Genomic DNA, 13,897 nt, shown 5'->3' on the forward strand with positions numbered 1-13,897 from the left:
TTCCAATATGTTTATAACTTAACGTATTCACTTAACCCACTAAAATAAATGTAATTAGTAATTTATTGCATAAATTCTAGTTTGCAAAAAAGTAACTTTACACATATTTATTTTTGATTCTGTCAAAAAATCGATTCTCGACATTATGTTAAATAAAGGAACACAGGTTTCACGCTCCTGGATCCTTGCGGTTACAAGCCCCCGATCCTAACATCCAGGAAAAATCATCCGTTTTATCCTATCCAATTGTAATTCGCGTCGCTATTCATTTGAACCAATCCCCGGGTGTATTTATTAGTGTGTATACACGCAGCAAATTCTTCTAGAAAAAACACACGGCCCTAACAAATACAGGAGAAGGGTAGGTGAAGTAGAGTAGACCTCCCCCGACCGACGCCGACGCGAGAAAGCCTTGGCATTCCGGAAATCATCACAGACGTGACCGCGCGTCGACCGGCGCTTTAGACACAAAAAAGACGCTCCGCGTATCAGCTCTACAGTAAACAGAATCACTATAGTTCTCGTGTAGGCCGTCAGTAAACGAGCGCTAATCCTGCAATCTCCCGGATACCGCTTTATTAGTAAATTGGACCGTGCATTCCATTCCATTGAGGTAGTGCATTCTGTGATATTCGCATGAGCTTTGGCTCATTGAAGATTCTAGCATTACCTTTTTCAGTTTTCAAAGACAACAGCTAGAGGCGCGTTGCAGAAGCTTGGGTGAAGATCTTTGCGACATCCCATCGGTGATGGGTAATAAAGAACTCACAGGAGAGGGAGTATCATACATGATCAATATAGTGCAGGCAATCGGAAAAATAAACCAAAATAGGGAACAAAATGCCGAACACTCTTCTAGTGGAACGGAAGGCCGGTTGAAAACTGTCAACAGGCCGGCTTCTCCTGAAGAGTTTTAAGTGGTTTCCTCTCCACATGAGCAAATGCTGAGAAGTACCTGATTGGCCTAAAATAGAATATCTTTCCTGATTCCAACAGTTTAGCTAAAATAATGTAATACAATAGCAGAAAAATTCTCTTTTTGAAATATAAGACTTGTATATTAATTAATTTTCTTCTTCTTTTAAACATCCGCTCCTAAGTGGAGCATGTGGACATCACCAGTTGCCTCCAGGAGACCCAATCGCCAGCCAGCACTCTCGCTTCTTCCCATGTAAATCCAACGCCCCTTAATTCCGCCGAATAAAGTCTAAAGATCGTCATTGACGGCCTTCCAGGACGACGTGATCTCTCAGGTTTAAAGAAGAGGCAACTTGGGTTTAGATTCTTCCGAGGCATGCGCAGCACGTGTCCAAGCCAGGTCCACCGCCGCATTCTCAAGACGCTCGTTATAGGAGGCTGCTGCGTCCGTTTTTGGATTTCAATGTTAGTTATAAAATCAAACCACCTTATACCTAATATTCTTCTCAAGCACTTACTCTCAAAACTTAGAAGTTTGGTGTTCATTATACGCAAGGTAAAAAATAATGCAACTCTTATGTAAAAAAAGGCATTACGCTACGTTGCATCACGCTACGTCGCATTACGTCACGTCGCATTACGCCACGTTACATCACATTACATCTCGGTACATTGCGGCACGTTACGCTTCGTCCCGGCATATCTCCTGGTTTAACCACATCACAAAAAGGCCCCCACCATATTCTCGTAGTTCGGCTAGGTTTCCGTACCCAGCCTTGTGCCCTCCTGGCACCCGATGCTCATCTTGGACTGGGATTGCCCCGGTCCGTAACTCGGATATGCCCCCTCTTAACTTGCCAGCGTCCTCCTGAAGCCTCGGTTCCTAGAGACTAGAGCTGCGCCGCGGAGACGTGTCACCCTTCCTTTGGAGCTGGTCATTGCTTTCTTCCTCCGGAGCTGACCATCTCGGCGTAAGCAAGCCCCTAACAGATAAGAGCATAACAACCATTTTCGTAGGTCGTATCGTTAAAATCACTTCAATATCGCTATTCGATAGCTTCGTTCGGATTAGTCGATAAGTAATGAGTTCGATCTTTCGCGCAGGTTATATCCTGGCCATGTAAATTAAGAACATTATGTGGGGATATTGTAAAGTTCTGGAACATTTATGGGTAGAACGCCCTACAAAAACCATCTGCTTATACTTTATGTGTCTTTAAATAATTACAAAACTGCATATTGTCACTGTACTGTAGAACATTTTTCGTAGGAAATTTGTTATAACAGAGGTCATCTTTATATATATAATTCCTCTGTACTTGTGATGTCACTGTACTCCTCCTAAACGGCTTAACCGATTTACGTGCGATTTTCAGAGAAATATAGATCTTTGCGCTGTGCGTGTTCGTAGATATTAATTTTTTTTATCAAATGTGTAACAAAAAGGTTAGGAGCATAAATGTTTTATTCATCGATCTATCAGGGTTGCATTCGAGGAGAATGCATTTGCAAAAAATGAAAAGATGTTGTTTTTTTGTGTGTAAAAAAGTTTTTTTTTTAATGTTTACAAACAGTATTTGTTTTTTGTTGATCTTAATCAGATTCTTTCCTTAAATTCCTTATAACTTCCACCCATTTATTTATTTTTATTGTATTTTTGATATCACTAAAATAATATTAAATTCAATACAATTAAAACAATTGTATTCCTACATAAGTAAACCCGTTTGTTGGTAAGACAACCGGAGTTTGACGTTTGCAAAAAGAATGCCATATTTGAAAAAATATTTATTTTATGTTTTGGAATTCAACCATAAACAAGTACCTAAGTACCCACTTAAATAGAATATTTGAATATTATTTTTTTTTCCTTTTGGAGTTCAATCATTGATTCACAATAGGAAACAGTAGGTGGAAAGTTCGAATATCTTAAAAACTATTGCGGAACCAGGCAGGCAACCAGGCAAGCAAGCCAACGTTCGGGCAAGACAAAGTCTGTCTATACCTATGTATATACTAAGATTCGAACTAGTAATGGTCAGGTGTATGGTATATTACAAGAGTAATCCTGGGTCATAAATGTCCTTTCCCATATAACTGTATATCTATGTGTTATTTTTATGGCTACATGTTTGAGGATTTAAATGTTGTAACATGCAGTAAACCCATTTTTGTAAACTACCCAAAGGCTTTTCTTCACTAGATTCGATGCCCTCCGTTTTCAGTGACGAATAAAGAAGAAATCCACGGACACGCTCGACAAGCAAACGAGCCCGCTTGATGATGACTTTTCATCCATGTAAATTGTTCTAAGGTATTCTTATAGGTAAAGGTAGTACCTCTCTCATCAGAGTATAATTTATTTGGCCTTTCGCCATAACTCGAAACAGATCCAAAGATCTCCTTTTTGTTCTGCAAGTTCTAGAACCAACTGTCACATGCACTCGCCTATTCCTAGGCTCCATAGATATGGCAATCAGTATGAGGACAAGGCTGATATATTTGGTTCGGGACTTGATAGTTATAAAACGAGTCTGATTTCTTTTTTCCTCTCGAAATATTATTCTTAAACTTTTTTTTATATTTAAAAATGTTTTTCCTTTTTTTGTTTTTTCATATTTATGTATTTATTTCGTTAATATTTTTGGTTGCTTATGTGTATTTACCTACTTGTTACTATTGTTATAGTTATGCAATTTTATCATTTTTTGTTATGTTTTCTTATATTTGAATTTTATTTTTTTTTCATATTTATGTTCAATATATGTTAAAGGCAATTTATGCCGTTTATGTAAAATAAATAACTCACAATTAAAATATTCCTTTAAATTTTTTTTTTTTTTTTTTCATAAATCATGTTATACAAAGTATAATACATATGAATTACATTCCCAGGAGTGACCATGATTCAATTCGGGATTTAAATTATATTCAATTTTTTTTTAGTATTCAAAACAACAAAGAAACAAAGTATGTTTGAACATCTTTATAACTTAATATATCACAATATATAAATAAGTCAAAAAACTTTTATTGCACTAACAAAATAAATGTCTAAAAATGCTTTTAAGAATGAAGAAACTGGTAACTCTAGGACTAAGGGAGATAAGGTCGTTAACACATGCTACGCAGACGATGCAACGAGATTACAACTTTGGTTTATAAAATTGTAAATTACTTTGTTAATATTTTATGTAATACTGCTATTTTTTAAATTTTCAAAATAAGATATAATAAATTAGTAAAAAAAATATGAGAAGTAACATTTAAAAAAGTTGTCTCCATGTAAAAAGTGAAATATTAATTTCAATATTTAAATTATAAAAAATTTATATTTTCTGTGGATTTCGTCACTTCACTAGCCCATATGCACATTCCGTTGTGTAAAATGTATTATGTAAGTGAATGATAAATGTAAATAAGAATACCAATTGAATTATCTTTTAGAATTATTTATTTTATCAATTATTTTTCGAGCCTCAAACCTCTGATCCTTGAATCTACGAAAGAAAGTAAAACTGTGCACTTATATACGTTTGGAGAAACATTAAACTAAAAAAAACTGAATATAAAAATAACAATGGACTCTATTTTATCTGAATCTTGTAGATTTTGGTGATAAGTGTGAAACAGGCCCTTCTGAATCTATGGAGATTTATATTTTTTATTCCGCATGGATACTTACCGGTACAAAAATAACGCTTATTTAATAAATTGTAAAATGACTGTAGCCTACAATTACGAGTATTTAGATTATATTATAGTCCAATATTGGAGAATGTAATCCTCAGGCTTGTAACAGAGTTGGATACGTTAATACTCGTCAGATATGAATGAATTAGATCCCCGAGCAATATATGTTTCAGGGTAGACTGAATTTGAATTAATTATGTGGGTATTCATATCCTATTAGTAAGGATAATATTATTGGAATAACGAATAAGGCCAAAAGCGCGTACTCAACCATAATAATTAGTAAAACAACCCAGAAATTGAAAGAAAAATACAAAAAGAGATTTATTATAAAATTGAAAACAAGTTAAACTTTTTGAAATACATTTGCTCAAATATATATTCAGTCAAGTACTTGATTAAAACCTCGACGGAATTCATCGGGGGTGACGACATATTTCGAGGTATGGATAGCTTTATTAAGACAGGAATATGTTTTTTTGTTGATAATATGTAAGTTGCATTATTTTTTCACCTTGCTAGTGGTGTAGAGGTTTATATTTACTTCAAAAGGATGGTTAAATATTTGTTTACTTCAAAAAAAAAAAATATTCTATAAAATTTACTTCAATGAAAAACTTTGTTTGGTTATTTAGTTGATATATTATGTAAGGATCGGGTGGGAGATTTCGGCTATGGCCTGTTTCAGGAGCCTCTCCGCATTTGCTCTTGTGACGAAGAAACCACAGAAAACTCGTCAGGAGAAGGCAAACTGTTGTAATTCGTCAACGGATCTTCCGATCCATTTGAAGAGTGTTCGGCATTTGGTGTCCTGCTTTCGTTGATACCTTTTATTGCCTTTATAATATCGATCATGTGTAATGTTACCTCTTTTGACAAGTCCTTATGACTAATGACTACTTTTAAAAAAATAAATATGGTGTATTATGTTAAGATAAGATTAGAAAATTTTGTGGACTCTAAATTTTTCTTTGAATTTTGATTCGATACATATTTATTACGCTCACCCAAAAGAAGCCGGAATAATAAAAAAAACATTTAAGAAAAAATTCTTATTACATGATTGGAGACTTTTAAAATTCGTTTTCCATGGTGGTTGACAGCGACTCCACCGCTGTTTTTTCCTTATCCCATAATGTATTTTTTCATTCAAATTGCAGCGGGCTAGATCAGGTGAAAAGGGGGTTAGGACACAGCGGTCATACTTTTTTTAGCAGGAAGAAATGACCGCGCGCTCGATCATCCACGGCAAAAACGACGAGCACACAAAACACTGTCACAAAAAAATTCACATCAGCTAAACGAAATCTTTCTTACAACGATACTTGGAATTCTGAGTGGTAAAAGGTAGTTCTACATGATCTTATCAGCAGAACCCCGCGCTACGAAGGATTCGCCCGCCATAATATTAATCCGTTTTTTTTGGGTATCTTCTCGTATTACACACTAATACGTGTTTTTTTTTAAATACACAGGAAAAACAAAACAAAATACCTCCCAAAAGCCAAGATTTTGTAATTGATGATAAGTGATACGCTACAGAAAGAAAACGTACATACCAATAAAATTATAAATATAATATGTATGAAAATAATTAACTTTGTGATATCTAAATAATAAATGTGTACATTTTGTATAATTTTACAAATAAATATGTTTTCTAAAAATGATTTTTCCATTATCAAGGCTTAAAAATGTAAAATGTAAATTCAAGCAAAAAAATAGGATATGCAAGAAGTTTTTAAAATGTAAAATTTAAATGTTAAATTTTTACAAATGAAAGAAAAATTTTATTAGATAAAGACTTCCCAGTGAGAAGCAGACATATTTACTTTTAAAAATAGAGTTTTTACTTACAAAATAATATAATGATATGTTTTGTTTTTTTTTAAAAGTTAGAAATAACCTTTGAGATACAATAAAGTGCAGCAGAGAAAAAAAAAATTGTTTTCAAGTAATCTTTAAAACTTGAAAAAGCAATATTAAAAGAAGATTTTAAACTAAAGGTGGTTTATAAAACTAAAAATGGATATTAACAGTAATAAAAAATTAAGTAAAGAAATTTAATCAAAAATATCAGCAACGTAATTTAATGTAAGAGAAAAGGGTAGGTACTTATTATAATAAGATCAGACAGGCGCATCGGCGCAGTTGGTTAGACGGCTAACTGTGAAACTGGCGTCGCGGGTTCGATTATTTAGGAGCTGGGCAAGGAGGCGATGATAATTAAATACACAAAAGTTTTCAGATTATGGTTACACGCGATGCAATGGATCTTTGTAAATAAAAACCTCAGTCGGGTTTGAGACAAATTATAAACCGTTAAATATAATCAACTAATGTGAGGAAATTAAAGTTGACGTGAAATTCGAAACGAAACGAGAGAAAGGACAAGAGCCGAAATAAAAGCGTAGTTAAAACGTTCTTCAACTAAAATATTACTAATGGTACAAAAAAAAAGATATCGCATTCTAAAATTTAAACGTGTATGATGATAATGATCCTATTACATAAATATATATTATACTGCCCTTCCAAGCTAAAAGGCAGTATCTAGCAAAAATTAAAAACTGTGTTTTTTTAATGTCATCTGATAAAAAAAATTAATCTTTCTAAACAACTTACTCTAATAAATACATCTCAAATGAACAAATAAATATGTAAAACCTGAATTTCCTCAAAACTTTTACAATGTTTGCTGCTGCCTTCTTGCTTGGAACGGCAGTATACTAGTGGCATGTTTTTAGACGTATTCTTTCACTGGATAAAATTTGTATAAATTATTATGAATTTAGACTACACGATTTTCTGCACAGTTCCTGAAGATGTGGCTATGATGTTTGCTGAAAAGATTGCAACTGACAGAATGGCTAATGTTATTACCATTTAAGAAATAAGATCGTTGTATTTTGTACCGAATAGTTGTCACATTCACACAAGGGTAAATTCGTGATAAATGTATTATGAAGTTCGTATAAGTCTGATGAAAAATATTTACTACGCATTTCCGATGAAAGATAATTTGCGACAAGGCTTTGAAAACAGAAACGTTTGAAAGATCGCAATCTTGTAAATTAATTTGTTACAAAACACAAAAATAAATTATATCAAAAAACTATTTCACGAAAAAATAAATTGTAAATGGATTTCGCTATATTTTTCTCAATTGACTATGGCAATTTCCGACAAACTGAGGCATTTAAAGTATTAGTTTTATATGTAGGTAAAGGATGCCATCATCATTATTTAGATTGGTTTACGTTCGGTGAAGCTAGCTGCTAGCACTAAACTAGGCTACAGAGCTAGCATTTAACTAGACACAAAGGAAATTTTCAACAGAAAGATTTTCGGTTATTTTTAATCTACATATTTTCACTACTTTCCAGAAAGAGTTCAAATGAGCTAATTTAATCAGTATCTCTTGCATAACATTACCTTATTTGCATAATTTAATAAAGATTATCTAATATACCATATAATATGCATATTAAACAAATTAAATATATATATCAAACATTTCGCTATCCAAGTGACTTGCTCTTCAAAGAATTCAGAGTACTGAATATTATTCAACAGTATATATTGAGAACGGTAGTGGTTACACACATAAAGAGAGACATTTACCCAAGCGTCAACCACAACCATAATACAAGATACTCTAATAGGGATCTGATACTAAGTGAAGGGGTCAACACTGTTCTGGCATCGAGACAACACTATAACGTCGGCAAAAAGGTCCATAACCTTTTGCCAGAATCGTGGAAAGACGGGAGTGTTGTCAAGTTACGGAAGGTGTTGACCTCGCTCTTTCATGACATTGGTCGTAAGGAGTCAGAAAAGTTGATGCATGCCACGGATTGGAGAACCTTACTGGATGTCAAAAATAAAATATAAAAAATAAGGAATAATTAAAAAAATATATATTTATAGATGACAACCATGAAGTTTCGCATACATAAATTGTCTATGTTTTTATGAATGTATGTATGTGTATGCGCATGGGTGTATGTACGTGTGTGTGTATGTACATGTGTATATATGTGTATATTTATATATACATGTGTGTATATATGTGTATATTTATATATACATGTGTGTATATATGTGTATGTCTGTATGTATATGAATCAAAATGTGTATCCGAATAAGTTTATATTTTGTTTGTCTGTGCTCTATATTAATTTGTTAACTATTATTATACATAAAAATGTAATTGCCTAGCTTGGAACGGGGTATGTACCCTTGTTAGCTGGGCAAAGTGAATATGGAATTGTATTTTGATAAAGAGTGTGAATAAATAAATAAATAAATAAATAAATAAATGTATATACATATTTATATATTTGACATTGGTGAAATTAAACTTATCGCACTAATCAAGTAAGCATCTTATTGCACTTCTTTCGTATTCCAATTCAAGGTGTTAAATACGAAGTTAGTACTAAATAAGTGATATTAAAAATACAGGTAACATCAAACTGTTACTAAGTAAGTTCTTTAATGAAGTATTTGCAACAGTTAATAAAGCCTCACAATCATAAATAATAAATAATACATATTTAAAAAAAAAAAAGTGTTATTCCATTAATTAATAATTAGTGCAGTTCAATCTACAACAATTAAAATAATTACTTTATTTATTTATTTTATATATTTATTTATATATACGCCCAATGGGCATTATTAAGGCATTACATTGAGAATTATTTTTTAAAAAGTAGAAAGACTCAATTGTATATAGTAGACTTTGTGGGAGTGGAAGCGAGAGAGAGGTGTTTATAATTGTATTTGATTCAGTAATCGTTTGAAAGAAGACAACTTGTTATCAAAGAAATCAAGACTGGTATGTTTGTTGGCAGACTTAAGGATTCTGGGCATAGGACAATGAAAACCATAGTGAGTTTTAAGATTATCGGTATGAAAGAGTAAGTTTTGTCTGAGGTTTCTAGTTGGGACATTTAATTATATTGAGCTTAGTAGTTCAGGCGCATCAAAGAGTGAGTTGAAAATTTTAAATAGAACTAGAAGGTCGGATTTATTTCGACGGTCTTGAAGAGAAGATATATTTAAGGTAGTTTCTTACTCATTAAACATACATTGGTCTCTAGATAAGCCCAACCTCCAGCCTATCTTTCAATAATGTAAGGTCTTTCGAATGTGTTAAAAAAAAATTCTAAGAAATTGACTCAATTACCCAATACTACTCATAGTACCTACTTATGTGACTACATAATTTTTCTCCGTTTATTTATTTTTTGTATTAGCCTAATTAACTTTGTTTTATTTATTACTTTTTATTATAATTATGTAAAGCTTATAAGGATTTAAATGCAACAGTTCAAATAAGTTTGATATTTTAATACGATAAAAGGCGTAATATACATTTATTTTTGTAAAATAAAAAAGGAGAATTCGTATTTTTTTTTCTTTATTAGGATACCTTTTTAGCATACAATATTTTAATTACAACATTTTTATTTTAAATTTTTAAAAATCAATTGATGACTGTCATAAACTACAAAATGATTTTTTTTGTCTTGGTGTCATGAAAACGACATATTTTTTAATATAAATAAATGTATGCTTATTACACAACAAAAAATAATAAAATTGTTTTCCATTATTCAATCGACAACACAATTTTAATGAATGGCGAGACTATTCGAAATCTTGGGTTATTTTTTGAAAGCAAACCTAAATTCAACCATCACATTGATCACATTTACAAGAAAGCGTCCAAAATCTGTGGATTTTTTAAGCCATTCAAAAACCCAAAAGTTGCAATAACATTGTTTAAATCATCTGTTCGTAGCTTGCTTGAATTGAATTCAATAATATTGTCTCCTGATTATAATATTCATATAACGCGGATTGAATTGGTGCAACGTAAATTTTTTAAAATCGTTAATATTTAGAATTGGACTAAATACTTTCATGATTAACTATTATGATAGTCTAGAGTACTTTCATATCATCAATTTAAAATTTAGAAGGATTTTGGCTGGTTTGATATTCTTGCACAAATTAATATCTAACTGTATAGATGCCCACGATATTCTCGCTTAGATTAACTTTAATGTACCTCACCGTAACTTGAGTACCAATGCTGTCTTTGCTGTAAGAAATTATAATACGAGTACCAACATCGGACTCTTTTCCCCTCTGTCAAGGATCATCAGAACAGTAAATACAAAATCTCATTAAACGGTTATGTCGATGTGTTCCTACAGCAAAGGCAAGCATTCAAGAAGCAAACGGTGTTTTTACTCCTGATTCGCGATGACACACTTGCCATGTCCGCCTAGATTATGCCATTATTATACCTTTGTAAATTTAAATAGACTTTTAGATTGTTTAGATAAAGTGTTATTAAATAATATATACTCAATAATGCCAATCTTTTAGGGCTCTTGTAAGCCCGTTGATTGGCTTAAAAAAAACAAACAAACAATTTCTACCAACATCGTAAATATTCAAGTTCTATTACCCAAATATTGAATTTTCGAGCTATTTTAAAATTACCTTAAATATCAATGCAGTGAGTCTTTGAACCTCTGATCCGCAAGTTCTCGACACTATCACTCGACCACAGATTAGATCTCTGTATCAGTTTTATTAGTCATTAAATTATTTACTACTTAGAAAAAATGAACTGATACGCAATAATTCAGATTACGATTGGTTATGTGACTATATAAATATTAAATTAGTATCAATCTGTGACGTACCCTCTCGGAAAGAGCACGGCTGTGAAGTTCAGGCGAACTCTCGTGTGGACAGAGCTGGTGGCTATGTGGTAGAGGCAGCGGGCCCTGGGCGGGTACAGCCCCGGGTAGCCTGGGCTGGCGGCCACGCAAGCGCCTCGCACCCGGCATCCAACATCCTGATATAGCCAGTCGCACTCTGCAAACAAAAGATTTATAAAATTAATTGAAGTCAACCACAAAAGTCAAAGAAATCCAGCCCAATTTCGTATTTTGAGTAGGTTTATAAGGTAATATATACTTTGGATACCCGCAGTTGGTAGCCTTTCATGTCATGTGCAACGCCATAGCGTACCGTAACCATAGTTCTCTGAAAATAATCGAAACTAGCAGGCAACAGTCAACGATAGCCGTATATGAAATAAATGTGTAAAAAAACAAAAAATAAATAAAATCTGTCACATAAAATAATGCTTCCAAAACCACACAGTTATAATATATGAAATATCCCGGCGGCCTCTGTAGTGTAGTGGTGAAGACGCTTGACTCACGCATGGAAGGTTTTGGGTTGGATTCCTGGTGAGGAATTGATAGGGTGCCAACCCGATTCTTCCAAAATCTACTGATTTTAGGTGAAATCTACCGATCATAAATGACCAAATACTCACATTTTTCTGTTTTATCAGCAAGCTATTGTTTTTGCCTGCCTGCCTGTTTTTTTAATTACACCACAAAAGGCCGGAAGCCCAATTCCAGTGGAGAATTGTAGCCCAGAATAGACAGGCTTGAGAAAAACCATATTTTGAATTTTTGTATTCTCACCGTGAATCGAACTCGTAACCTTCCGTTCGTGAGTTAAGAGTCTTAACAACTTAACCATGGAGGCCACCTATTATGTTATGTACATTGCGCCTATATTCTGTACCTTAAAACTGAAACGCTAGAAGATATTTTTTGTGAAATTGAGTTATGAATGTTATTTTGTTCATTCAGATTGAACAAATTGAGTTTGAGAAGTTCAAAATCGAGAAAAATCGGCTTTTAAAGTTTTGTCAAAGCAAATAAAACTTATAAAAAAGCAATAGATGCTGTTACTTAAAAGTAATAATGATTTTTGGCAATTACCCTACTGAGAATTGAGATTTCAGTTCTTTGCATTCGTTTTTAAAAAAAATATCAATTGAAACACATCGTCCCCGAAATACGTAATGCACAGGAAGGAAGACGTTTATTTTCCTACAAACATTGATGTCCCATAGTTATTTTAAAAGTCCATATTTTAAATGTTTTTTTCTTAAATGTCCTTAAATATCTTAATATAAATAAAGCCTATAAATTATTTGAGAGATACATTTAAAACTATTTTATAACTTCAAACCGCTCTCCTGAACGAAATTCAACATGTTTGAACAGAAATCAACCCATTTTAAAAAGCAAACATACCTTAATTTCAGCATTTTTTACGTCATAAACAAACTAAAACAGAGTAATATAAACTTCAATATATTATATTGCTATGGTATAAAGTAAAATTAATATTTATATACATTAAAGTATCTTCACCGGTAACTAACCTAAAAACGTTTGATATGACAGCGAGAGAGAAAGCAATCGGACTCAAGACAGAGACATCGCCTTACAAAACAATTAAGGACGCATGTGTATTCTTTTCCAAACGACGTATGATAAAAACTACTGTACTATAGATAAAAAATACTGAATATTTGGTGAATTCATTAAGGACTATTTTTTTAATTATTTCATTTATTAATAGGCAGGCAAAAACAAGAATCAGTACACCACGAGGTCGACTAATCTCCACTCGATTTCTTTTAGCAAAATTTTCACCCGTGAGTAGAAACTAATTAAATGAAACCAAAAAGGAAAATATTAATGTGCCACCCACCCTAATTTTACCGGATCGAGTGAATTTGCGAGATACGTGTGAAAAAGCCCATACATGACAGACTCAATCAATGATTTTAAGACTATTAATATCATAGATTTATACTCTCGAAAATAGGAAGATTGATAATTGATTCTGGTTATAGACCTAAATGCTTCCAATCACTATTGTTGCAAAGTCCAAGAACAATGGTGCATAATAATTACTTTTCAAGACAATGTAAACATATTTTAGGGGTATTCTAATTTTTCTGATTCTGCTTCTAGATTGTGGCGTTGCTAGCTGAAAAGACGTTAAAATAATATATGTTTAATATTCTGGGAGGAAAATGCATAAAAAAATTGCCACAAAAATAAACACATCGCAAGTTTTTTTTAACTAATAATTTTTCTACTACATTACATATGGATTTTATTTAGAAAAAAATGTAATTTTGAAATACAATTTAATATAAATTTATTGTTTAACGTTTCCCATTATGTAAAATATATATGTATGTAAAACAATAATTATTGTGTACCGTAATGGGAGTGACGCTGACGTCTTACAATAATGACTCTATTTTCGCCTAAGAAATATTCCTGAAATTCATCATCATCATTCCCTTTCCACACCTAATGGTGCATAGAGCACTGAATCAGTATACAAATGTCACCGTTTATTAATATTTTTTGTT

The 13,897-nt window shown here is 32.5% G+C and overlaps 1 protein-coding gene across 2 annotated transcripts in view; it reads right to left on the reverse strand.

The window, feature by feature from the left end:
* The window catches only part of LOC148281809 (uncharacterized), a 376,481-nt gene that overhangs the window by 111,902 nt on the left and 250,682 nt on the right, over nucleotides 1-13,897 (reverse strand). For both annotated transcript variants that reach the window (XM_088226083.1, XM_088226082.1), the window contains one exon: nucleotides 11,340-11,514. In XM_088226083.1, coding sequence (XP_088082209.1) covers nucleotides 11,340-11,514 — 175 coding nt within the window. The remainder of the gene's footprint in view (nucleotides 1-11,339; nucleotides 11,515-13,897) is intronic.

This window comes from Micrasema longulum, unplaced genomic scaffold (assembly GCF_059751315.1).
Source record: "Micrasema longulum isolate JH-2025_06_02 unplaced genomic scaffold, ASM5975131v1 h1tg000406l, whole genome shotgun sequence".
Classification (NCBI taxonomy): Eukaryota; Metazoa; Arthropoda; class Insecta; order Trichoptera; family Brachycentridae; genus Micrasema; species Micrasema longulum.